The sequence below is a fragment of the Salvelinus fontinalis genome, chromosome 14 (assembly GCF_029448725.1).
Source record: "Salvelinus fontinalis isolate EN_2023a chromosome 14, ASM2944872v1, whole genome shotgun sequence".
NCBI lineage: Eukaryota > Metazoa > Chordata > Actinopteri > Salmoniformes > Salmonidae > Salvelinus > Salvelinus fontinalis.
Window position 1 is genome coordinate 50136899 of NC_074678.1, and position 25865 is coordinate 50162763.

At 41.0% G+C, this 25865-nt stretch overlaps 2 protein-coding genes across 3 annotated transcripts; both read right to left on the reverse strand.

Moving 5' to 3' along the window:
• Positions 1-648: 648 nt before the first annotated feature.
• LOC129811071 (lens fiber membrane intrinsic protein-like) lies at positions 649-10791 on the reverse strand. Its single transcript, XM_055862220.1, has 5 exons — positions 10702-10791; positions 6029-6251; positions 3519-3659; positions 2940-3074; positions 649-869 (listed from the first exon to the last, which is right to left on the reverse strand). The coding sequence occupies exons 1-5, from the start codon at positions 10738-10740 to the stop codon at positions 802-804; spliced, it is 606 nt and encodes a 201-aa protein (XP_055718195.1). The 5' UTR covers positions 10741-10791; the 3' UTR covers positions 649-801.
• Positions 10792-16208: 5417 nt separating this feature from the next.
• Positions 16209-23447, reverse strand: plaat1 (phospholipase A and acyltransferase 1). Of its 2 annotated transcripts, XM_055862222.1 has the most exons (5): positions 23148-23447; positions 21997-22046; positions 18218-18356; positions 16617-16885; positions 16209-16310 (listed from the first exon to the last, which is right to left on the reverse strand). In XM_055862222.1, exons 2-5 carry the CDS (start codon positions 22021-22023, stop codon positions 16209-16211), a joined length of 537 nt encoding a protein of 178 aa, XP_055718197.1. In that variant the 5' UTR covers positions 22024-22046; positions 23148-23447. The 2 variants fall into 2 exon arrangements, with proteins under 2 accessions (XP_055718197.1, XP_055718196.1); XM_055862221.1 differs by having other exon boundaries at positions 16240-16885.
• Between the last annotated feature and the right edge of the window lie 2418 nt (positions 23448-25865).

Consider the following 25865-nt stretch of genomic DNA (forward strand, 5'->3'; position numbering starts at 1 on the left):
CTTCTCTCAGCCTATTGCGTACAGTCTGAGCACTGATGGAGGGATTGTGCGTTCCTGGTGTAACTCGGGCAGTTGTTGCCATCCTGTACCTGTCCCACAGGTGTGATGTTCGGATGTACCGATCCTGTGCAGGTGTTACGTGATCTGCCACAGCAAGGACAATCAGCTATCCGCCCTGTCCTTTTGTAGCGCTGTCTTAGGCCTCTCACAGTACGGACAATGCAATTTATTGCCCTGGCCACATCTGCAGTCCTCATGCCTCCTTGTAACATGCCTAAGGCACGTTCACGCAGATGAGCAGGGACCCTGAGCATCTTTATTTTTGTGTTTTTCAGAGTCAGTAGAAAGGCCTCTTTAGTGTCCTAACTTTTCATAACTGTGACCTTAATTCCCTACCGTCTGTAAGCTGTTAGTGTCTTAACGACCGTTCCACAGGTGCATGTTCATTAATTGTTTATGGTTCATTGAACAAGCATGGGAAACAGTGTTTAAAAAAGGGACTTGTCTATTTTTTCCTGAGTTTACATCGCTTGAAACCATGCCCCAGGCTTATGGATGTCACTCTGTGACCTGGAAGGTGGCTTCGTTGTCCATTTACCCGGAAAACAGATCAAAAGATGTGTAAGCAATGAAGTAAAGAGACCAGGCCGCAGTCAAATATTCCTATTTATTCTGTTCAGTAGATTTTGCCAAAGGACAAGGGTAGTTTCCCTTGTTGTGGTCACATTGCTATCAATGGTAATGGTAAAGACTAGAGGTTGATCGTTTCTTTTTTTTGCGCAAGTAAAAGATGAGCTCCATTTAGCTTTCTTGAACGTTAGGAGGTGGTTCTGAAATGTTCTTCTGGTAGGCACAGAGTTGGAACACACCTGAAAGATCAAGCAACAATGAAATGGATGAGTCACAACATTGAAAATATTCCAAGAGCCTGTGCTGTGAGGGACTTCTTTTAAAGTCTGAATTTGGACAGCCTGAAAAGCTAGTTGCAACACAGCTAACCCAGGGGACCTAGACACAATATCTACAGCACTGTCCGTTGGCGGCAGAAGTTGGATCCGTCCTAACCACAGAAGATACAGTATGTACATTGAAGGATGGTGAGTGTTGCTAATCAATGGATTGCAGCTGATCCTTACCCCACTACAACAGTAACACCAGATTGTACAGTACCAGTCAAGCATTTGGACACCTACTCATTCAAAAACATTTTTTTTTTAAACAAACAATTTTTCTACATTGAAGAATAATAGAAGACATCAAAACTATGAAATGATGCACATGGAATCATGTAGTAACCAAAAAAGTGTTAAACAATTCTTCAAAGTAGCCACCCTTTGCCTTGTTGACAGCTTTACACACTTGGCATTCTCTCAACCAGCTTGTATATTGTAATGTAGCTGATGTACAAAGCATCTTAAACACAAAGGGATAGTTTGAGATTAAAGTCCGGTGAACTCATGGATACCATTTTTCTGGCTGCGTGCAGTTTGAAGGTAGTTTCTGGAGCCACTGTTAACTAGCATTGGCGCAATGCCTGGAAGTCTATAGGAGCAGCTACCGGAAGCTACCTTCCACATCCTTCAAACTGCATGTACTCTGTATAAGTAGAAAAAAGTGCTTAACCCTCTAGAGTCTGTCTGCGGTTCTGAGAAATCCAATTTGCATAATAACAAAGATATCCCCATCAAAATCCAGCAGTTTAAGCTAGAGATGTTTTTTTGTTGTTGCATGGGCTGCGTCTCAATCCACTACATCCGCCGATGTCGCCCTCCACATCTGCGGTGAAATGTGGCAGAGCTAGAGCTGTGTTTGTCAGACCATAAGACGTTCCGAAAATAGGTCTTCTCACAAACGTCTGAACGGTTTGGCCCACAAACTATTAGGACCCCTATATGGAAAGATGAGACTTTCACGAACACGGGACTCTTCTAAGTCAGTACATCTGATCTGCAACATCTGTCTGTAGCGTCTGAACCATTTGGGCTACACACTAACACGTACTTATCGGTTGTTTTGCTCTAGGAAGAGGTAGACCGGTACCAGATTTTTTTTTATGAATGGAAGTATATATGAAGGTAGTTTTGTGCCAAAAAAAAAAGGTTAAATGCATTTACATTTTTAAAAAGTTTCCTGATCTTTCAGATCTAGAACAAACTTCCTTTAAAATGTTTTTGGGAACTATCTGTTTATGCATATACAAAGCTGTTATTCAATGCATTTCTCAGTAGTGTAAAGTTTACTTATGTTGTTGTTTGGGGGTATTTGTACATTACTTTACCATTTATATTTTTTGACAACTTTTACTCCCCGACACCCAAAAGTACTTGTTACATTTCGAATGCTTAGCAGGACATAAATGGTCCAATTCACGCACATCTCAAAAGAATGTCCCTGGTCATCCCTACTGCCTCCTGATCTTGCAGACTCACTAAACACATGATTTGTTCGTAAATTATGTCTGAGTGTTGGAGTGTGCCCCTGGCTATCCATAAAAAGTTAACAAGAAAATTGTGCAGTTTGGTTAATATAAAGAATGGGAGGATTTATACATTTTTTTTTTTTGCAATTACATTTACTTTTGATACTTAAGTATATTTAAAACAAATTACTTTTACTCAAGTAGTATTTTACTGGGTGATTTTTACATTTACTTGAGTCATTTTCTGTTAAGGTCTCTTTACTTTTACTCAAGTATGACAATTGGGTACTTTTTCCACCACTGGCGTTTCTATGGGCAAAAAAAAATATATATATATATATATATTTGATAACTTAAGGGGTCCTAAAACTCAAAATCAAATAGCTAAATGATTCTTGGTATGACCAACTTAAAACAATTCCATGTTAGCTCCCCACCCTGCTTAGACTCTAGAGGGTTTTAATTGACAAAATCTCAAACTATCCCTTTAAAGACCAACGGGTTTATTAGAGGAGTTTACCAGCAACGAAGGTTAAGATGATGGCCACCCAACCTAAGATGTAGGACCAGGAGAAGCGCCAATTGAGGAAGCGCTTGCCAAAAAAGTTGACAGTCACGCCAGTGTAGATGGCCAGAGCTAACAGAGCAAGAAAACCTGAGGGATGAGAGAAAATGTGGTGGGGCAAAAGAGAGAAACATGTTGATGTGGCCAAGACAGATGTTTTTTTAAATAATGGTGATGTTTGTTCAAGTCTATACAATTCTACAAAATGTAATTCCTGATTATTATATGTATATATATTTTTTTTCTGACTGGTCCACTATCCCATACTTTCTACTTCCATTGTCTAAACTGGTGTCTTCTCCTTGAAGGAACTGGACAGGTCAAGGCAAACCCCCTGTTGGCCTTCCATGCTTTCACATTTCCTGTCTTTTCACATAAGGGCCGGTATCCATAAAGCATCTGAGTAGGTGCTGATCTAGGATCAGGTCCCCCATGTCCATGTAATGTTATTCATTGTGAACTAAAATCCAAAACAGATCCTATATCAGCACTCCTACTCTGCAACTCTTTATGAATACGGCCCCTGGTGTTTACCTGAGAGGAGCAGAGCGATGCCCCCCATCCGGACCCTCCTGCTCTTGGTGCCATTGGCGAAGGCACTCAGGCCCAGCACCACGCCAGCGAAGCAGCTCAGCACGGCCAGCAGCATGAAGGCCCTCGTCGCATCCCAGAAGGCTGTGCAGAGAGGACAACGTCATATACAGTGCATTCGGAAAGTATTCAGACCCCTTGACATTCCACATTTTGTTACATTACAGCCTTATTCTAAAATAGATTAAATTAATTATTTTCCTCATCCATCTACACACCCCATAATGACAAAGCAAAAACAGGTTTATATTTTTGCGCAAAAACTAAAATATATATATCTTATTTACATAAGTATTCAGACCCTTTGCTATGAGACTTGAAATTGAGCTCCGGTGCATCCTGTTTCCATTGATCATCCTTGAGACGTTTCTACAACTTGGGAGTCCACCTGTGGTAAATTCATTTGATTGTACATGATTTGGAAAGGCACACACCTGTTTATATAAGGTCCTACAGTTGACAGTGCATGTCAGAGCAAAAACCAAGCCATGAGGTCGAAGGAATTGTCTGTAGAGCTCCGAGACAGGAATGCCAACGCACAGATCTAGGCTAGGGTACAAAAACATTTCTCGCAGCATCGAAGGTCCCCAAGAACATAGTGGTCCCCATTCTTAAATGGAAGAAGTTTGGAACCACCAAGACTCTTCCGAAAGCTGGCCGCCCGGCCAAACTGAGCAATCGGGGGAGAAGGACTTGGTCAGGGAGGTGAGCAAGAACCCGATGGTCACTGACAAAGCTCAAGAGTTCCTCTGTGGAGATGGGAGAACCTTCCAGAAGGACAACCATCTCTGTAGCACTCCACCAATCAGGCCTTTATAGTAGAATGGCCAGACAGAAGCCACTCCTCAGTAAAAGGCACATGACAGCCCGCTTGGAGTTTTCCAAAAGGCACCTAAAGGATTCTCAGACCATGAGAAACAAGATTCTCTGGTGTGATGAAACCGTCTGGAGGAAACCTGGCACCATCCCTACGGTGAAGCATGGTGGTGGCAGCATCATGCTGTGGGGATGTTTTTCAGTGGCAGGGACTGGGAGACTAGTCAAGATCGAGGGAAATATAAACGGAGCAAAGTACAGAGAGATACTTGATGAAAACCTGCTCCAGAGCACTAAGGACCTCAGACTGGGGCGAAGGTTCACCTTCCAACAGGACAACAACCCCTAAGCACGCAGCCAAGACAATGCAGGAGTGGCTTTGGGACAAGTCTCAATGTCCTTGAGTGGCCCAGCCAGAGCCCGGACTTGAACCCGATCGAACATCTCTGGAGAAACCTGAAAATAGCTGTGCAGCGACGCTCCCCATCCAACCTGACAGAGCTTGACAGGACCTGCAGAGAAGAATGGGAGAAACTCCTCAAATACAGGTGTGCCAAGCTTGTAGCGACATACCCAAGAAGACTCGAGGCTGTAATCGCTGCTAAAGGTGCTTCAACAAAGTACTGAGTAAAGGGTCTGAATACTGTAAATGTGATTTCACTTTTTTTAATACATTCGCAAAAAAAATATTAAAAAATATTTTTGCTTTGTCATTATCGGGTATTGTGTGTAGATTGGGGGGGGGGGGGGGGGGACTATTTAATCCATTTTTAGAATAAGGCTATAACGTAACAAAATGTGGAAAAAGCCAAGGGGTCCGAACACTTTACTATATTAACATTGATAAGAAATCTCCTTTGTAGCTATCAAAAGTGTTATTTCTAGGTTGGTATGTAGGCCTACATGTGTATTGTAGTTATGTGTGATTCATAAAATCCAAATAGCAGTTTTGTGTATCTATAATTTGACTCACCTTACAGTCTCTCTATAGGCTATTCATAAACGTTATCGTTCAGGGTCAGTTTTAGTGGTTAGGCCAAAAACAGAGCCATATATTCTAAATATATGGCTCTTGATCACAAGAGTTGAGGTTAAAGGGGTAGTTCACCAAAAATACAAAATTACTTTGTAGTTCCTTACCTTGAAAGTAGTTTATGGGCCAAGAAAAATCATGTATATTTAAGCAATAAGGCCTGAGGAGGTGTGGTATATGGCCAATATACCACGGCGAAGGACTGTTCATATGCACGAAGCAACGCGGAGTGCCTGAACACGGCACTTAGCCGTGGTATATTGGCAATATACCACAAATTCCCAAAGTGTCTTATTGCCATTATAAACTGGTTTCCAACATAATTAGAGTAGTAAGAATAAATGTTTTGTCATACCCGTGGTATACGGTCTCATATTCCACGGCTGTCAACCAATCAGCATTCGGGGCTCAAAACCACCCAGCTTATAAATAACCATAGCCACTATCTGCCTTAGCCACATTAGCATTGACAACAAAAAAAGCACTGAGAATCAATGGACCCCAGGTAGCATGCTCTTATTTGCATGCCAAAATCCCCTCAAAGTAAGAACAATTCATAGAGTGGATCCTAAATGATTAGTTAAAGGTAGATTGTACTACTCACCCACAGTGATGGTGTGGGCATGGCACTTGTGATTGATGCAAAACCTCCAGAGGCCCTGGTTGGCCGAGGCGCCTGAGTAGCGGTACTGCATCCAGAAGTCGGTCGCCGTGGAGACTATGAGGAGCACGAGGGCGGCCACACCACAAAGTGTGCCCCCTCCTGCTAAAGTGTACAGCATCAAGGAGAAGCCTGGGATAGCACAGTCCTCCGAAATGCACCGCAACTGTTTTGAGGTAAAAAAAATATATATTGAAAGAGTTCATCACTATGTATCACTCTAACCATATACAAGCTTGAACAAAATCATCTCTAAGTGGAGGATAACATTTGTTACTTTTAAAAAGTGTGTTGAGTTTTTACCACCTGTTTGTATAACAGATCAGAAGGAAGGAACCATGCTTCGAACTTATGGCATACATTGGATAGAAGACTGGGTGAGGGAGTAACAAAAATAATGCTGGGGGGGGGGGCACGGGTGGACATGTGTTGGGGTGAACATTACAACGGTGGAATTGCAAACAGCCTTGAGCTCAATGTTATGAAATGCATCTTTCCTTGGGTCTTATCTGACATACTTTCATAGGCGAAAGCAGTTCAGACTAATCTGTGATTATGCTTGAAGGAAGAACTGAAGGAAGGATGCGTTTTTTGAAGTTCAAGCAGGTCCTTCATTTGGAAGTCAACCCTAACACCTTTTTAGGCTTTAGAGCAGATACGTCAAGTTTTAATGGCATGTGGTTGTGCCACCTACCCAAATATAAGCACGCAAACAACAACTGCACTTCTAGTCACCATGCAAAGCATCTTTGCAAAAAAAGCTTGCTCAAGTTGAAACTCCATTTCTAATCCATTAAAATGTCATTTAAACATTTTTTGAACGCATATTTCCACCTATCTGATCAAGAGCCACCAAGAACAAAAGCAAAAACCTGCACATTATGCCAAACCAAACAAAGCACTTAACCAAAAGGACTGCATGTCAATGAGAGTGCTGTACAGGCTGATTTCAAACCATTGTTTCCAACTAATTCCCCCAGCGCATCACAACTAATCTCCTAATACTGAGCAATAGATCTGTGTCAGCATGTTGCTCTGTGACCAGCGTGATGGGGTACCAATACCCTTTCCAAACTACTGAGCCGAACCAAACAATCCACCATTTGCTGCTGGAACCCTGCTGGAAGGGCAATGTAAAAAGATATGGTGTGAAGAAATATCCAAGCCGTTCGGTGGTGAAAAAAAGGGTACAATATTCCACAGTTGCCATTTCTCATTCCCGCAGCAGCCTCAATTCATCCGAAGACCAAAAACTAAATCAAATGTTAACTGGCCCATTTATACTCTAAATTATATTTGTTCTTTTGATTTAAATAACTTAAATAACAGGAATGGGCCCCAAACCAAAGATATAAAGTGAGTTGTCTCCAAAGAGCAGTTCCCTCATATTCTTATTGCTATAATGTGTTTTTGTATATAGTCCATTTATATCCATGTCAAAAAATAGGAACGTTTGCAGATACCTCTGTTGGATGCTGTCTCTGTGCTGGGTGGTTTGCTGTCTGCGTGAGTCTATCCTTTATAAACCCTCTACCCATGGCCCTCATTGTCTGCCTGTACAATAGAGGGAATGATCGAGTGCAACGTGAATGATGGTAATCCCTCTCTCTCTCGTTTACTCCCTCTCCATCCCTCTATCGCGCACCATTACCCCGTTGCCTCCACTCTCTCCCTCTAACCTGTACACTTGCTTGCTCTCTCCATCCGACAGTCTCCACCTGTATTTCTTACACATTTCTTATGGCCTCTTCCTCCTTACCTCTTCTGAGGAACACTTTTGTAGAGGGTACTATATTTCTACATGGAGCATGGATAAAAATATAGTATATGCTAGGAGTGAGATCAGCACATGCTGTCCATCCAGGAGCGCTGCACTGCTGCTTTTTTGTTGTTGAATATATTGTTTATTTATTAGGCTTTTTAACAGCTTCTACCCCCAAGCCATAAAACTCTTGAACAGTTAATCAAATGGCTACCCGGACTATTTGCATTGTCCCCAAACCACCCCCCATTTTACGCTGCTGCTACTCTCTGTTTATTATCCATACATAGTCATTTTACCTCTACCTACATGTACATATCACCTCGACTAACCGGTGCCCCCGCACATTGACTGTACTGGATCCTCCTGTATATAACCTCGCTACTGTTATTTTGTTGCTGCATAAAAAATAAAAATAAATTATTTTTTTTACTGCATTGTTGTTTAAGAGCTTGTAAGTACGCATTTTACTAAGGTCTACACCGGTTCTATTCGGCGCATGTGACAAATACAATTTGATTTAGTGGACTCAATGCGCAACCTATTCTGGTCCCACGTTGAAGCACAAAGGGCTCTGCGAGGAGGCTGTTAGTTAACACAGAGGCAGATGGGGAATCATATAAAGTCTTAATCCATTAAATAAAATGATTACAAAATCCAAATATGTTTATCTACATCAAAAATATTCCCATTCAACACCATCAAAAGCCTTTTTGGCATTGAGAGACAAAGCAATACTTGGGAGAAGTTGTCCTGCATAGGCTACTGTAGGGTGACTAGTCGTCTAAGTTTGTCGATACTAAATCTTTGTGGTATGAACCCAGACTGGTCCGGGTTAATGATAATACCCACTACCTTAGACAATCTACTAGAAAGTCCTTTAGCCAGCACCTTTTCATCAGAGGGGAGGAGAGAAATTGGGTATAGTTGCCTGGAGCCAGAGGTACTTTCCCAATCTTGTGAATTTAAAGCAATAACGACTATGTGCACCGAGGGAGGAAGTGTTGAAGACATGTAGGAGTCTTTGAACACCTCTAGTAAGATCCCCTGTAACTCAATGGGTTGTTCTAGCATTGCTTTGTCCTTTTCTGGTAACTGAAGTCGTTTTAAGTTTGTCAAAAAGCGTTCCAGCTTTTGCTTGTCGAGCTTCCCTTGAGAGGAATATGAGTTTGCGTAGAACGACCAAAATTCCTTATTGATTTCTGTTCTGTACGGAAGCACCTGTTTTGAATTTAATTGCTGCTATGAGGTTCCTAGAACGATGCTGTCTTCAATCTATAGTCTTGGCAAGTCGGTTAGGACATCTACTTTGGGCATGACACAAGTCATTTTTCCAACAATTTTTTACAGACAGATTATTTCACTTATAATTCACTGTATCACAATTCCAGTGGGTCAGAAGTTTACATACACTAAGTTGACTGTGCCTTTAAACAGCATGGAAAATTCCAGAAAATGATGTCATGGCTTTAGAAGCTTCTGATAGGCTTATTGACATCATTTGACTCAATTGGAGGTGTACCTGTGGATGTATTTCAAGGCCTACCTTCAAACTCAGTGCCTCTTTGCTTGACATCATGGGAAAATCTAAAGAAATCAGCCAAGACCTCAGAAAACAATTTGTAGACCTCCACAAGTTTGGTTCATCCTTGGGAGCAATTTCCAAACACCTGAAGGTACCACGTTCATCTATACAAACAATAGTACGCAAGTATAAACACCATGGGACCACGCAGCCGTCATACCGCTCAGGAAGGAGACGCGTTCAGTCTCCTAGAGATGAACGTACTTTGGTGCGAGAAGTGCAAATCAATCCCAGAACAACAGCAAAGGACCTTGTGAAGATGCTGGAGGAAACAGGTACAAAAGTATCTATATCCACAGTAAAACGAGTCCTATATCGACATAACCTGAAAGGCCACTCAGCAAGGAAGATGCCACAGCTCCAAAACCGCCATAAAAAAGCCAGACTACAGTTTGCAACTGCACATGGGGACAAAGATTGTACTTTTTGGAGAAATGTCCTCTGGTCTGATGAAACAAAAATAGAACTGTTTGGCCATAATGACCATCATTATGTCTGGCGGAAAAAGGGGTAGGCTTGCAAGCCGAAGAACACCATCCCAACCGTGAAGCATGGGAGGTGGCAGCATCATGTTGTGGGGGTCCTTTGCTGCAGGAGGGACTGGTGCACTTCACAAAATAGATGGCATCATGAGGGGGGGAAATTATGTGGATATATTGAAGCAACATCTCACGACATCAGTCAGGAAGTTAAAGCTTGGTTGCAAATGGGTCTTCCAAATGGACAATGACCCCAAGCATACTTCCAAAGTTGTGGCAAAATGGCTTAAGGACAACAAAGTCAAGGTATTGGAGTGGCCTTCACAAAGCCCTGACCTCAATCCTATAGAAAATTTGTTGGCAGAACTGAAAAAGCGTGTGCGAGCCAGGAGGCCTACAAACCTGACTTAGTTACACAAGCTCTGTCAGGAGGAATGGGACAAAATTCACCCAACTTATTGTGGGAAGCTTGTGGAAGGCTACCCGAAATGTTTGACCCAAGTTAATAAGCAATTTAAAGGCAATGCTACTAAATACTAATTGAGTGTATGTAAACTTCTGACCCACTGGGAATGTGATGAAAGAAAAGCTGAAATAAATCATTCTCTCTACTATTATTCTGACATTTCACATTCATAAAATAAAGTGATGATCCTAACTGACCTAAGACAGGGAATTTTTACTAGGATTAAATGTCAGGAATTGTGAAAAACTGAGTTTAAATGTATTTGACTAAGGTGTATGTAAACTTCTGACTGCAACTGTAGGTGTTATCAGTGCTGTTACCTACCCTGAGAGAAGGCATCAAGCACCCAGTTGGCTCCAACATTTGGAGCTCCGTCGTTTAGGACTATGTGCACCTTCCATGTCTGGAGCTCCTTCCAGAGCCTGGCGAAAACAGCAGTGACGTCAAACACACAAGTTCATTATTGCCAGAATCTTGTAGTATCCATTTAAAACACCATCCTGTATGGTCAAGTAACACACTGACACTCATTTGACCTCTGACCTTAGCATAAGCACCTACCTGTCGGCATTTCTCTGTGAGGATGTCCTCTGTCAGAGCGACCACATTGGGAATAGCCTCGATTGGGACCAAGTCGACACCTGAGAAAAGAGAGGAAAGACATTTAAAAAACTATCACAGCATGTTTAACTGCAATAGTAGTAATATAAAATGAATTAGTTGGTATACAGTGCATTCGGAAAGTATTCAGACCCCTTGACTTTTCCCACATTTTGCATTACAGCCTTATTCTAAAATAGATACAATTGTTTTTTCCCCCTCAATCTTCACACAATACCCCATAATCACAAAGCAAAACTGTTTTTTTTAAATGTTAGCAAATGCTTAAAAAAAAAATAACACTGAAATGTCACATTTACATAAGTATGCAGACCCTTTACTGAGTACTTTGTTGAAGCACCTTTGGCAGCGATTACAACCTCGAGTCTTCTTGGGTATGACGCTACAAGCTTGGCGAACCTGTATTTGGGGAGTTTCTCCCATTCTTCTCTGCAGATCCACTCAAGCTCTGTTAGGTTGGCTGGTGAGCGTTGCTGCACAGCTATTTTCAGGTCTATCCAGAAATGTTTGATCGGGTTCAAGTCTGGGCTCTGGCTGGGCCACTCAAGGACATTCAGGGACTTGTTCCGAAGTCACTCCTGCATTGTCTTGGCTGTGTGCTTAAGGTTGTTGTCTTGTTGGAAGGTGAATCTTCGCCACAGTCTGAGGACCTGAGCGCTCTGGAGCAGGTTTTCATCAAGGATCTCTCTATACTTTGCTCCGTTCATCTTTCCCTCAATCCTGACTAGTCTCCCAGTCCCTGCAGCTGAAAAACATTCCCACAGCATGATGCTGCCACCACCATGCTTCAGCGTAGGGATTAGAGGTCGACCGATTAATCGGAATGGCCGATTAATCGGGGCCGATTTCAAGTTTTCATAACAATCGGATTGTTATCGGGGTATTAAATCGGGGTATTTTTGTGCGCCGATTTGCCGTTTATTTTTTATTTTTTTATACACATTTATTTAATCTTTGTTTAACTAGGCAAGTCAGTTAAGAACGCATTCTTATTTTCAATGACGGCCTAGGAACATTCTGCCTCAGATTTTTAACCTTGTCAGCTCGGGGGATCCAATCTTGCAACCTTACAGTTAACTAGTCCAATGCTCTAACACCTGATTACATTGCACTCCACGAGGAGCCTGCCTGTTAGCGAATGCAGTAAGCTAAGGTAAGTTGCTAGCTAGCATTAAACATATCTTATAAAAAACAATCAATTAATGACTGTCATTGCTCCAATGTGTACTTAACCATAAACATCAATGCCTTTCTTAAAATCAATACACAAGTATATATTTTTAAACCTGCATATTTAGCTAAAAGAAATCCAGGTTAGCAGGCAATATTAACGAGGTGAAATTGTGTCATTTCTCTTGCGTTCATTGCACGTAGAGTCAGGGTATATGCAACAGTTTGGGCCGCCTGTCTCTTTGCGAACTAATTTGCCAGAATTTTACGTAATTATGACAACATTGAAGGTTGAGCAATGTAACAGGAATATTTAGACTCATGGATGCCACCCGTTAGATAAAATACGGAACGGAATAAACGTTTTGTTTTCGAGGTGATAGTTTCCGGATTAGTCAAAGGTATATGGTTTAGAGAGAAATAGTCGACGCGTTATAATTCCTGTAATAACTTGCGGCTGAATTTGAAAGGGGTTCCTTCGTTATTTTACCGTTCATGTCTTCCATAGAGAATGTCTTGATCTTCTTCAAATAAGGTCTGTGTTTCGTGCAGGCTTAAACCGCCTCGACGTTTTGATACCCGTGTAAATCTCACTAGGATAAGGTAACGTTTGTCAACATTTTCATAAATCCACTCTACAAAAAAATGTATCTTCGCTTATATTTAGCCAATATTGATCAGAGTTACCTTGTCCTATGGATATCTACACAGTTATAAAATTGGCACGGTGATGTTAGCCTACACGAAACACAGACCTTATTTTATGTGAATCTAAAAATATCCTATGGAATAAATGAAGGAACTGCTTTTCAGATTTTGCTAAAAGGTGTCATGGGAATTATGACTCGCACTTTGGTTGTCAATTCTTACCATGCCCATTATTAAAATAGGATTTCCTGCATATAGAAATTAAAGTTTTTGTTTTCAACATTCATCACAGGTAACTTAAACTCTATTTTTATTCAAACAGTTGAGAGTATTTGTCTCCTAAGCAGACTCTTCAGTATCATTGTCACTTCAGAGCTGTGTATGTGTGTGTATTTATGTATTATATTAAGTTAAAATAAAAGTGTTCATTGATCATTCAGTATTGTTGCAATTGTCATTATTACAAAAATGTGTGTGTGTGTGTGTATGATATATATATATTTTTTTATATAAATCAGCCGATTAATCGGTATCGGCTTTTTTTGTCCTCCAATAATCGGTATCGGTATTGAAAAATCATAATCGGTCGACCTCTAGTAGGGATGGTGCCAGGTTTCCTCCAGATGTGACGCTTGGCATTTAGGTCAAAGCGTTCAATCTTGGTTTCATCAGATCAGAGAATATTGTTTCTTATGGTCGTAGCGTGTTTAGGTGCCTTTTGGCAAACTCCAAGCGGGCTGTCATGTGCCTTTTACTGAGGAGTGGCTTCCATCTGGCCACTCCTCCATAAATCCCTGATTGGTGGAGTGCTGCAGAAATGGTTGTCCTTCTGGAAGGTTCTCCCATTTTCACAGAGGAACTCTGGAGCTCTGTCAGAGTGACCATCGGGTTCTTGGTCACCTCCCTGACCAAGGCCCTTCTCCCCCAATTGCTCAATTTGGCCAGGCGGCCAGCTCTTGGAAGAGTCTTGGTGGTTCCAATCTTCTTCCATTTAAGAATGATGGAAGCGACTTTGTTCTTGGGGACCTTCAATGCTGCAGAAATGTTTTCGTACCCTTCCCCAGATCTGTGCGTCGACAATCCGGTCTCAGAGCTCTACGGACAATTCCTTCGACCTCATGGCTTGTTTTTTTCTCTGACATGCACTGTCAACTTTGGGACCTTATATAGACAGGTTAGTTGCCTTTGAAAATCATGTCCAATCAATTGAATTTACCCCAGGTGGACTCCAATCAAGTTGTAGAAACATCTCAAGGATGATCAAAGGAAACAGGATGCACCTGAGCTCAATTTCGAGTCTCATAGCAAAGGGTCTGAATACTTATGTAAATATGTTATATATATATATATATATATATATATATATATATGCAAAATAAATAAATTGCTTTGTCATTATGGGATATTGTGTGTAGATTGATGAAAACATTTTATTTAATCAATTTTACAAACGTAACGTTACAAAATATTAAAAATGTCAAGGGGTACTTTCCGAATGCACTACGTTAGTGGTGGAAGAGAGGAGGTTTGGCTCACCAAAAATAAGACTGTAGACGGGCATAAACTTGGACGCCAACTGTAACCTAAGGTATGATGAGAGAAAGAATGTAAACAAAATATAAACAATACAGTAGCAGCTATTCATAACAAGCAACAACAACAACAACATGACAGGTCTATGATTAACATTTGTTGTTATTTAGCAGATGCTCCTATCCAGAGATACCTACAGGAGCAATTAGGGTTAAGTGCATTGCTCAAGGGCACATCGACAGATTTATCAATTAGTCAGCTAAGGGATTCGAACCAGTGACCTTTCGGTTACTGGCCCAACAGTCTTAACCGCTGTGATACCTGCCGCCCAATCCTATTGCTAAAGTAAAACTTGACTGTCACTCAGTAGGGTTTGAGTGTAGATTGAAATACTTTACAGGTGACGCTGCTAGCTACTCACCAACCACCTGGAGCTGCACACAAGTCCACCAGAGCCCTGGACTTCTGCAGGAACTGGAATTTATGGTTCAACTGAATAAGTTTAAAGGAAGAACGTGAACGATATCCTGAAGGAGTGGAAAGCAAGTATTAAACACATATAACAAGCCAATGTCTACATAGCTAAGTTAGCTGTTTCAAACCAGCTGGCTTCAACTACTGTATCAGAACCCTGAAAAGCCAGTTACAAACTACTAGCTAGCTATGTTATTGAGTATTGATGGCTATATGGGTCAAGTGCACCCGAATCACTGGTTGGCAACATTAGGTACAGTATATCTTCTCAAACTCAGAAGCACACAGTACAGCCAGAGTAGCTTTCTGTATCTTTAGCTAGCTAGTTAGTCCATTTAAATGGGGCTAACGTGAATACTAATAGCACGATGTGTCTGGAGAAAGATGACAGATCCTACCTGTTTCCTTTGCTAAGTGGTAGAATTTATATTTTCTGGTCTTTCCAACTTTGAGTTTGTTCCCCATGTTTGCTGGTGTTGTTGATCACTTATGATGAAAATTGTGCGTTTCCTTTGGAATATTATGATTTACATATGACAGACGCATATCGTCAACCATCTTCATTAAAACGTAACATGGCTTCTCTGCGCATGAAATCTAACTCACATATCAGTTTGACGCCTGGAAACGTTGAGTTTTTGTAACTAAAAACAGTAGGCCTTTAATTTGTATATGTAAAGTACATTCACGTTACATTGTTTTTGATTATTATTAATTTCGTTTTGTCCGTTTTTTTATGTTAGAATTTTAGATGATGTTTTAAACTGTCTGTGATTGACAAGATTGTATTATATGAAGAATCAAACCTCCAACATAATAAAGAATAAAGATTACATCCCTTACAAAAAGGTTTTGAAACTGGAGTAAAAGTGCAGTAACTGCAGTTGACTATGGTATTTTGGATGCATTAATTGCAGTTGAACTGCAGTTATACTGCACTCTAACTGCAGTTACAATGCAAAATTACTGCAGTAAAAAAAACTGTTGCTTTGGACGTAGTATTTGCAACATACTGTAGTTATACTGCACTCTAACTGCATTCTTTTTTCGTAATGGATGCGATACTATTTCAGTTCTTTATTGATTCTTCTTTTGTTACATTTTATATTCATTTTAACTTCATTTTCACACAACCAATCCTTTGAACATCTCCAAATGTGTATCTCCAGCAAGATACTGCATTAATTGTAATGTTGGCAACATCTCTACTGTATACAGTACTTTGTCTGCTTGGCCTTCAATACAAATGATGATACAAAAGGTCATTGCATCCATGTTTTATGACAGTGGGTAAAGATGAGTATCCATCTATCCTCTTAACCAAAAGAAGATTGTTTCCCAGAACGGTAGTAGCACAGGACAGTGCTGCTGTTTTTTGAGGGGCTTCAGAAGGGTCTGTTTCTGGAGCGTGTGTTGATCAGTCCAAGAACAGAGAAGGCACTTGCTGCAGCCGTCACCAAACTGATAGCTCCAATGGCCCGTGTGGCCTGTGGACGCGGGAAAAACACAATTGTAACTTGAATACAATAACATCTAATATAGTATCATGAAATTATAAGTGTATGGTGGTGGAAAGGGAGACAACATAGTGGCTTATACCACAATATCTGTAAGAAGGTATAATACCGGTAAACTATTATCAAATCAAGATTGTACACTGAAACCTATGGAGAGTGGCTGGGTATCGATTTGGGATTGGGCATCAGCGAAGACACAGAGAGAGAATACAGAGCATACACAGGAAGATAGAGACAGGAAGAGTGCGAGAAAGAGAGATGGAAGGATTGAGAGACCTGCTCAGATACCCCCTCCCCGTAGCGCAGCAAGGTGACAAAGTGCTCGCAGTTACTGCCCAACAGGTCATAAGACACCTCCTGGCCAATGAGGTCTTGAGATCGCTGAATGATGTCATCGACGGGCAATGGAGTGCGGTCGTCGTCGTATTTGTTGTTGACCCGGTACGAGTCGTCTCCAACCACTTCCTTTAGAAGTTGCATTCGGACCACTGCCTTCCGACTGAACACTGACTTCACACTGGAGATGGCTGCAGCCTGACTCTCATCTACAGGAGGGAGACACTATTAAATGGGTGTGAAGGGATAGCATTATTATGGTTATTGAGTGGGTTGGAATTCATTCAGACTTGCATGGATAAATGTGGATTTGAGTGAATCCCACCCTTTCACAATGCTGAATACATTCACAAAGGGGTGTTGACATGTTATACGTGTGTTTTTTTTTAACTCAAATGTTTTGAGCAAGTTAGTGCATTTGAAAGCGTTCACATTCTGTAAGATCAAATACGATACATAAAACACCAATACGACACACATACAACATATTCATATCCTAATCACACCTCGGCGTACACATCACGGACAAACTGAATTGGTCCACCCACACAGACAGCGTTGTGAAGAAGGCGCAGCAGCGCCTCTTCAACCTCAGGAGGCTGAAGAAATTCGGCTTGTCACCAAAAGCACTCACAAACTTCTACAGATGCACAATCGAGAGCATCCTGTCGGGCTGTATCACCGCCTGGTACGGCAACTGCTCCGCCCACAACCGTAAGGCTCTCCAGAGGGTAGTGAGGTCTGCACAACGCATCACCGGGGGCAAACTACCTGCCCTCCAGGACACCTACACCACCCGATGTCACAGGAAGGCCATAAAGATCATCAAGGACAACAACCACCCAAGCCACTGCCTGTTCACCCCGCTATCATCCAGAAGGCGAGGTCAGTACAGGTGCATCAAAGCAGGGACCGAGAGACTGAAAAACAGCTTCTATCTCAAGGCCATCAGACTGTTAAACAGCCACCACTAACATTTAGTGGCCGCTGCCAACATACTGACTCAACTCCAGACACTTTAATAATGGGAATTGATGGAAATTATGTAAAAATGTACCACTAGCCACTTTAAACATGCCACTTAATATAATGTTTACATTACTCATCTCATATGTATATGTATATACTGTACTCTATATCATCTACTGCATCTTGCCATCTTTATGTAATACATGTATCACTAGCCACTTCAAACTATGCCACTTTATGTTTACATACCCTACATTACTCATCTCATATGTATATACTGTACTCTATACCATCTACTGCATCTTGCCTATGCCGTTCTGTACCATCACTCATTCATATATCTTTATGTACATATTCTTTATCCCTTTACACTTGTGTGTATAAGGTAGTAGTTGTGGAATTGTTAGGTTAGATTACTTGTTGGTTATTACTGCATTGTCGGAACTAGAAGCACAAGCATTTCGCTACACTCGCATTAACATCTGCTAACCATGTGTATGTGACAAATAAAATTTGATTTGATTTGAACTCAAGCTAGGATTTGCCCTCATGTCCACACTGCTTTCACTGACCAACAGGTGTCAAGTTGATGATATAACCATCTCCCAGGTACAGAGCCCAGTGCTGATAGGCCGGTCTGAAGATCTCAATGAGGTCACCAGGCTGGGGGGTCCCAGGGGGGTCAAGAGGGTTGGGGTCATTAGAGGCCATCTATAGGGAAAGGAAGTGATGTCAGAAGATTTACACACATGATCAACAATGTAGGATATTGCCTCCATTTACAATCAACATACTATTATTTAGTATCGAAAACCGCTCAAATGGTTTACAAACCACAACCTCTCTCCACATGTGTAAGGGGCTAAGGTCACCGCTGCTAACTTAACCATCAAACTCTCTCCTATCACTATGGGTTCAATGAGGAGAGTAACCCCTTTCTCCCTGAATACAATATTCATGTACTCTGAGGTAACAAAGACGTATATTTATTTTATTTCACCTTTATTTAATCAGGTAGGCCAGTTGAGAGCAAGTTCTCATTTACAACTGCGACCTGGCCAAGATAAAGCAAAGCAGTGCGACAAAAACAACGACACAGAGTTACACATGGGATAAACAAACGTACAGTCAACAACACAATAGAAAAATCTGTATACAGTGTGTGCAAATGAAGTAAGGAGGTAAAGCAATAAATAGCAATAAATAGGCCAATAGTGAAGTAATTACAATTTAAAAAATTTGCACTGGAGTGTTATATGTGCAGATGAGGATGTGCAAGTAGAAATACGGGTATGCTAAAGAGCAGAAAAACATATGGGGATGAGGTAGGTAGTTGGTTGGATGAGCTATTTACAGATGGGCTGTGTACAGCTGCAGCGATCGGTAAGCTGCTCTGACAGCTGACGCTTAAAGTTAGTGAGGGAGATATGTCTCCAACTTCAGTGATTTTTGCAATTCGTTCCAGTCATTGGCAGCAGAGAACTGGAAGGAAAGGCGGCCAAAGGAGGTGTTGGTTTTGGGGGTGACCAGTGAAATATACCTGCTCTAGCACGTGCTACGAGTGGGTGCTGCTATGGTAACCAGTGAGCTGAGATAAGGCGGTGCTATACCTAGCAAAGACTTATAGATGACCTGGAGCCAATGGGTTTGGCGACGAATATGTAGCGAGGACCAGCCAACGAGAGCATACAGGCCACAGTGATGGGTAGTATATGGGGCTTTGGTGACAAAACGGATGGCATTGTGAGAGACTGCATCCAATTTGCTGAGTAGAGTGTTGGAGGCTATTTTGTAAATGACATCACCGAAGTCAAGGATCGATAGGATAGTCAGTTTTACGAGGGTTTGTTTGGCCGCATGAGTGAAGGTGTCAGGATTTGGCCAGGATTATTCTGGTTTTGGTCACTAGATGCCCCCATTGGGCTTTTTTGACCCTTTTGTTTTCCCTTATTTCCAGTTATTATTTTCACCTGTGCCTCGTTTCCCTTGTATGTATTTAAACCCTTAGTTTTCCTCAGTTCTTTGCTCTGTGTTTGAATGTTAGCACCCAGCCATGTTGATTCTCTTGAGGTACTCTGTTTTTGTTCTCATTTATTTTCTTTGATTTTTCTTTTGAGGTTTTTTCCCTGCTGTGCTTACCACTTTTGTGGATATACCTTTTTTCTCTTGGAATTACTTTTGACGTTGTGGATTTATATTTTTGTCTGAAGTACTTTCCTTTTTACTTTATTAAAACACCGTCTCAAGTACTGCTGTGTCTGCCTCATCTTCTGGGTTCTGCCGACTATTAGTGGCTCAGTTTGATAAGTGACTGTTTCTCTCACCGGAGACCCGAGTTCGTAACCGGGTCCTGACAGAAGGAGGCTTTGTTGTGAAATAGGAAGCCAATTCTAGATTTAACTTTGGATTGGAGATGCTTAATGTGAGTCTGGAAGGAGACTTTACAGTCTAGCCAGACACCTAGGTGTTTATAGTTGTCCACATATTCTAAATTAGAACCATCCAGAGTAGTGATGCTAGGCGGGCGGGTGCGGGCAGCGATCGGTTGAGGAGCATGCATTTCATGCAGTTGCTGCGAGGGGTGCAGAGCTGTTGTCCGGGGTTGGGGTAGCCAGGTGGAAAGCATGGCCAGCCGTAGAGAAATGCTTCTTGAAATTCTCGATTATTGTGGATTTATCAGTGGTGACAGTGTTTCCTTGTCTCAGTGCAGTTGGCGGCTGGGAGGAGGTACTCTTCTTCTCCATGGTTTTTACAGTGTCCCAAAACCTTTTGGAATTAGTGCTGCAGGATGCACATTTCTGTTAGGAAAGCAAAGGCTAGCTTTTTAAAACTGACTGTGTGTATTGGTTCCTGACTTCCCTGAAAAGTTGCATATTGCAGGGACTATTTGATACTAGTGCAGTATGCCACAGGGTGTTTTAGTGCTGGTCAAGGGCAGTCAAGTCTGGATTGAACCAAGGGCTATATCTGTCCTTAGTTCTACATTTTTTGAAAGGGGCATGCTTATTTAAGATGTTGAGGAAAGCACTTTTAAAGCACAACCAAGCATCCTCTACCGACGGGATGAGGTCAATATCCTTCCAGGATACCAGGGCCAGGTTGATTAGAAAGGCCTGTTCGCTGAAGTGTTTTAGGGAGCGTTTGACAGTGAATAGGGGTGGTCGTTTGACCGCGGACCCATAACAGACGCAGGCAATGATCGCTGAGATCCTGGTTGAAGACAACAGAGGTGTATTTAGAGGGAAAGTTGGTCAGGATGATATCTATGAGCGTGCCCATGTTTACGGATTTGGGGTTGTACCTGGTAGGTTCTTTGATAATTGTGTGAGATTAAGGGCATCTAGCTTAGATTGTAGGATGGCCGGGGTATTAAGCATATCCCAATTTAGGTTACCTAGCAGTACAAACTCTGAAGATAGATGGGGGGCGATCAATTCACATATGGTGTCCAGGACACAGCTGGGAGCTGATGGGGATCTATAACAAGCGGCAACAGTGAGGGACTTATTTCTGGCGAGATGGATCTTTAAAAGTAGTAGCTCGAACTGTTTGGGTATAGACCTGGATAGTATGACGGATCTATGCAGGCTATCTCTACAGTAGATTGCATTTCCGCCCCCTTTAGCAGTTCTGTCTTGACGGAAAATGTTGTATTTAGGGATGGAAATGTCAGATTTTTTGGTGGCCTTCCTAAGCCAGGATGCAGACACAGTTAGGACATCAGGGTTGGCGGGGTGTGCTAAAGCAGTGAATAAAGCAAACTTAGGGAGGAGGCTTCTGAGGTTAACATGCATGAACCCAATGCTTTTACGGTTGCAGAAGTCCGCAAATGAGAGCACCTGGGGACACACAGGGCCTGGGTTAACCTCTATATCACCAGAGGAACATGTACACTGACAAAAGTTATACCCTAAAGCACATCAGTGTTTGTGACTACTGCTACTGGTTTAAGTTTAAAATAAACTTAACCATCGGTGAGTGCACATGTATTTACTTATTTTAATGAATCACAAATAGTTTTCTTATTTCTAGACTTTGTGTTGAGAATGGCAGTTGCACACTCTACAGACAGATAATTTCAACTAAGTCAGTCCTCAAGGGAATTAGTTAGACATTTAATAATAAAAATAATAACAATAATAATTGTATTTAAAGAAAATTAAATCCTAATAGCAAAATGTTCCCATCCATATAAGGGTCTATCTCCCAACATGCCCCATATATAGTAGCTAAGATGAAGGTCAACAGTGTCATAGACATACAGTAGATAGATATAGGCCTATACATATTAATCATGCCAAAGACAATTGAGGTGAAAATAAGAAACTTTCGCACACAAAACGTTACTCACTGTAGAGGTTGCACTTTTTCTATCCATCCCACATCATGCTTCCACAAATTCTGAAAGAAGAAACATGGATGAAACCATGTCACCCCCCATCACCATCTGTTTGAGAGTAGACCCTATAGTTCAGTGTTTCCCAACCCTGGTCCTCGAGTACCACCAACAGTACACATTTGTATTGTAACAATGGACAAGCACACGTGATTCAACTTGTAACAATAATCATCAAGCCCTCAATGAGCTGAATGAGGTGTGTTTTGTCCAGGGCTATAATAAACACGTGTACTGTTGGAGGTACTCAAGGTTGGGAAACACTGCTATAGTTATCCTTCTGCTATTGACTGCATTCCTACTATGCATATCTGTGCCTTACCCAAATGGTATTGTCGTAACTATTCTCTGAAAAATATGTTCAGTCAATAAAAAAGGAAAGGAGAGAGACGATAAAATGTACTTGAATTTTGATGTTTCTTTGTGGTAATATTCTTCGATCATGGTAGGTGATCTAATTTCACACAGAGAGAGAGAGAGAGAGAGAGAGAGAGAGAAAGTGCTGGAGAACAGGGTACAATGTAGTGGGTAAGGTCACACTCATACACACAGAGACAATACACACAAGCTCTTGTGCCACTCACAGTCACAATAGCACCTACATAATAGAGAAACTGACAGAAAAATGGTTTGTCACCACTGAAAATAATCAGACTTTGACATTGGAAAAAACATATATAAATGGTTAGGAAACATTTATAATGAGTGTCAAAGTCATAGTTCAAGAACATATATGAGGGAATTGTAAAACTAGAGACAATATAGTCCAATACATGTAAAGGGAAGATAAAATGTCCATTCATTTGTATTCTGCCACACAGTATCTCTGAGTACACCTGGCATGTGATGAAATCTATATCATCCTGGGAGAGCTGTGTGTGTGTATCAATGTTATCATTAATTCATAAGTCTGAAGCTATGTGGTGGAACATTAAACCATGTTTAGTAATGTTATTTACAAAATGATCACATAAATATTTGTGTACTTCAAATTAAATTATACTTGACATAATTCAATGTAGGTCCTATAGCCTAAATGTGTGTTACTTTATTATAACTTCAGAATACTATTCAACTGTATACAAAAACAAAGAAGTAATACTTACTCGAACACTAACACCTTTTTCTTCCTCTCCATTTTAGTGCTCCATGATTTATAGCCACACGTTTTGAAAGTCAGATGAGCAAAATAATTCAATCCAAGTCCTTGTGATGGTCGGTTTTCTGAGAGAAAATCTAACTTATTCGGATTAGAGTCCCTCTGATTGCTTGGTGAAAATTGAAGCGGTGCTTGAGGTCCTGCAGGTAGGTAGTGTTTCATGTGCATACGTCGTGGTATGGTATCAACTTTGACAGATGATGACAGCTGCCGGGTTACTGCCACAGTTCACTGATGCTAGAAGGCTGTCCCTTCCATAGCAGCACTGACAGTGTTTATTCATGGTGTATCAATAAAGAATGCTTTGATATTATGTAGTTAGATGACTGACCATTCCTGCAACAAATTATCATCACTGGCATGGAAATTATGCACATAAGTCTTGAATATTTTTTTATGTTATGAATTATAATGAGGTCTGTTTTGAATAAGCTGTAATATAATTCCAATAGACCATTTTCTTAAATGATACATTCATTTTTTCCCAGGAGGGCAGTATCTAGCCTACTTGTCTGTATTTATTTATTTAGGCTATTTAATGTAGTCAGTGGTATTGGGCATAACTTGTTATAGTAGGCTACTAAATGATCGATGCAATGTTACCTGTGGGCATTTTTATTTTATTTTTTATTTATCCTTTATTTAACTAGGCAAGTCAGTTAAGAACAAATTTGTATTTACAATGACAGCCTAGTGGGTTACCTGCCTGGTTCAGTGGCAGAACAACATATTTTAACCTTGTCAGCTCGGGGATTCGATCTAGCAACCTTTCGGTTACTAGCTCTAACCACTAGGCTACCTGCCACCCTGAATGCCTGCTAGCTAGCATTTACAGTATTCCAGATAGTAACTCATATCCCACGTAAGGTCTTATTCAGGATAATCTGTTAACATGCAACTTTGATATCCTGCTCACGAGTATATCTGTAACCATGAATAAACAGAATATTCCTAAATTGAATAGTAACTGAAATCTGGACACTGACTGTAGGCCTATAACCTCTCACATGTAGCGTAATATTAACTTCTGCAGAATTATGCATTTCTTGCAGTAAAATTATATAATTTTGTCTCTGGAACAGCAGTGGAGAAATAGAATTGATTTCTTTCAGCATCTCTTGAGAAAATGCAAAGCCTGTGTAATGCGTTATCTTTGACACTGTATGCAAGCAGACAGTATTTCAACCACAAGCAAGATGGCGCCGACAGATGGTCGCCTCGCTTCTAGTCCTTAGGAAACTATGCATTTTTTATTTTATTTTATGTATTATTTCTTACATTGTCAGCCCAGAACATCTTAAGTGTTATTTCATACAGCCGGGAAGAACTATTGGATATCAGAGCGACGTCAACTTACCAACATTACAACCAGGAATACAACTTTCCCGAAGTGGATACTTTGTTCGCACCACCACCCAGGACATTGGATCTAATCCCAGAGGCCGACCCAAAACAATGTCGCCGCAGAAGAGGTAGACGTAGCGGCCTCCTGGTCAGACTTCAAAGGCGTGCACACCACCCACCACTTCCGAGTATATTACTCACCAATGTCCAGTCTCTAGACAAGGTAGACGAAATTAGGGCAAGGGTTTCTTTCCAGAGAGACATTAAAGATTATAACATTCTCTGTTTCACGGAAACATGGCTCTCTCAGGATATGTTGTCGGAGTCTGTACAGCCACCGGGATCCTTCATGCGTCGCGCCAACAGAAATAAACATCTCTCTGGGAAGAAGAAGGGCGGCACTGTATGCTTCATGATTAACGACTCAACAACATACAGGAACTGAAGTCCTTTTGTTTACCTGACCTAGAATTCCTTACAATCAAATGCTAGAGTCAGCTACCATCCTCAGTAGAAGTTGTCAATGCCAGGAGTTTTGTCATTATTGATCGATAACAACATTTTCCACCCACACTAACTTTACAGAATTCAAACTTGCAATGCTTTTCTTTCATTATTTGTTTTTTTATGCATGAATACGATGGCTCACTGTTCGTTGTTGGCATTTTCTACCTAAGTTTGCCCACTTTGCCAATTAAGTAATCTTATGGTTTTGTGATGAATAAGCCATCTGATTCGATGAAAATTGTAGTTGAATTTGTCTTTCTGCCCATGATTTCATTTGAAGTACTCCAAACTGTTTCCCATCATTCTTTATATCATTGATCTTGGCTTCATAATGCAGTTTCTTCTTCTTTTTGTTGAGTAAAATAACAATAGTGAGGCTATATACAGGGGGGTACCAGTACAGAGTCAATGTGCGGGGGCACCGGTTATTCGAGGTAATATGTACATGTAGGTAGAGTTATTAAAGTGACTATGCATAGATAACAGTTTTTTTTTCACCTTTATTTAACCAGGTAGGCTAGTTGAGAACAAGTTCTCATTTGCAACTGCGACCTGGCCAAGATAAAGCATAGCAGTGTGAACAGACAACAACACAGAGTTACACATGGAGTAAACAATAAACAAGTCAATAACATGGTAGAAAAAAAGAGAATCTATATACAATGTGTGCAAAAGGCATGAGGAGGTAGGCAATAAATCGAATAATTACAATTTAGCAGATTAACACTTGAGTGATAAATCATCAGATGATCATGTGCAAGTAGAGATACTGGTGTGCAAAAGAGCAGAAAAGTAAATAAATAAAAGCAGTATG

Coding starts and splice junctions, on each gene's coding strand:
- LOC129811071 (XM_055862220.1), bottom strand. CDS start 10,740: ATGTTGGAGCCAACTGGGTGCTTGATGCCTTCTCTCAGG. Junction 3,660..6,028: donor TGCCCACACCATCACTGTGG/GTGAGTAGTACA, acceptor CTCTCTGCACAG/CCTTCTGGGATGCGACGAGG. Junction 3,075..3,518: donor CATCGCTCTGCTCCTCTCAG/GTAAACACCAGG, acceptor CTCATCCCTCAG/GTTTTCTTGCTCTGTTAGCT.
- plaat1 (XM_055862221.1), bottom strand. CDS start 22,023: ATGGATAGAAAAAGTGCAACCTCTACA. Junction 18,357..21,996: donor GAAAAAGTGCAACCTCTACA/GTGAGTAACGTT, acceptor CTTTCCCTATAG/ATGGCCTCTAATGACCCCAA. Junction 16,886..18,217: donor CATCAACTTGACACCTGTTG/GTCAGTGAAAGC, acceptor TCCCTCCTGTAG/ATGAGAGTCAGGCTGCAGCC.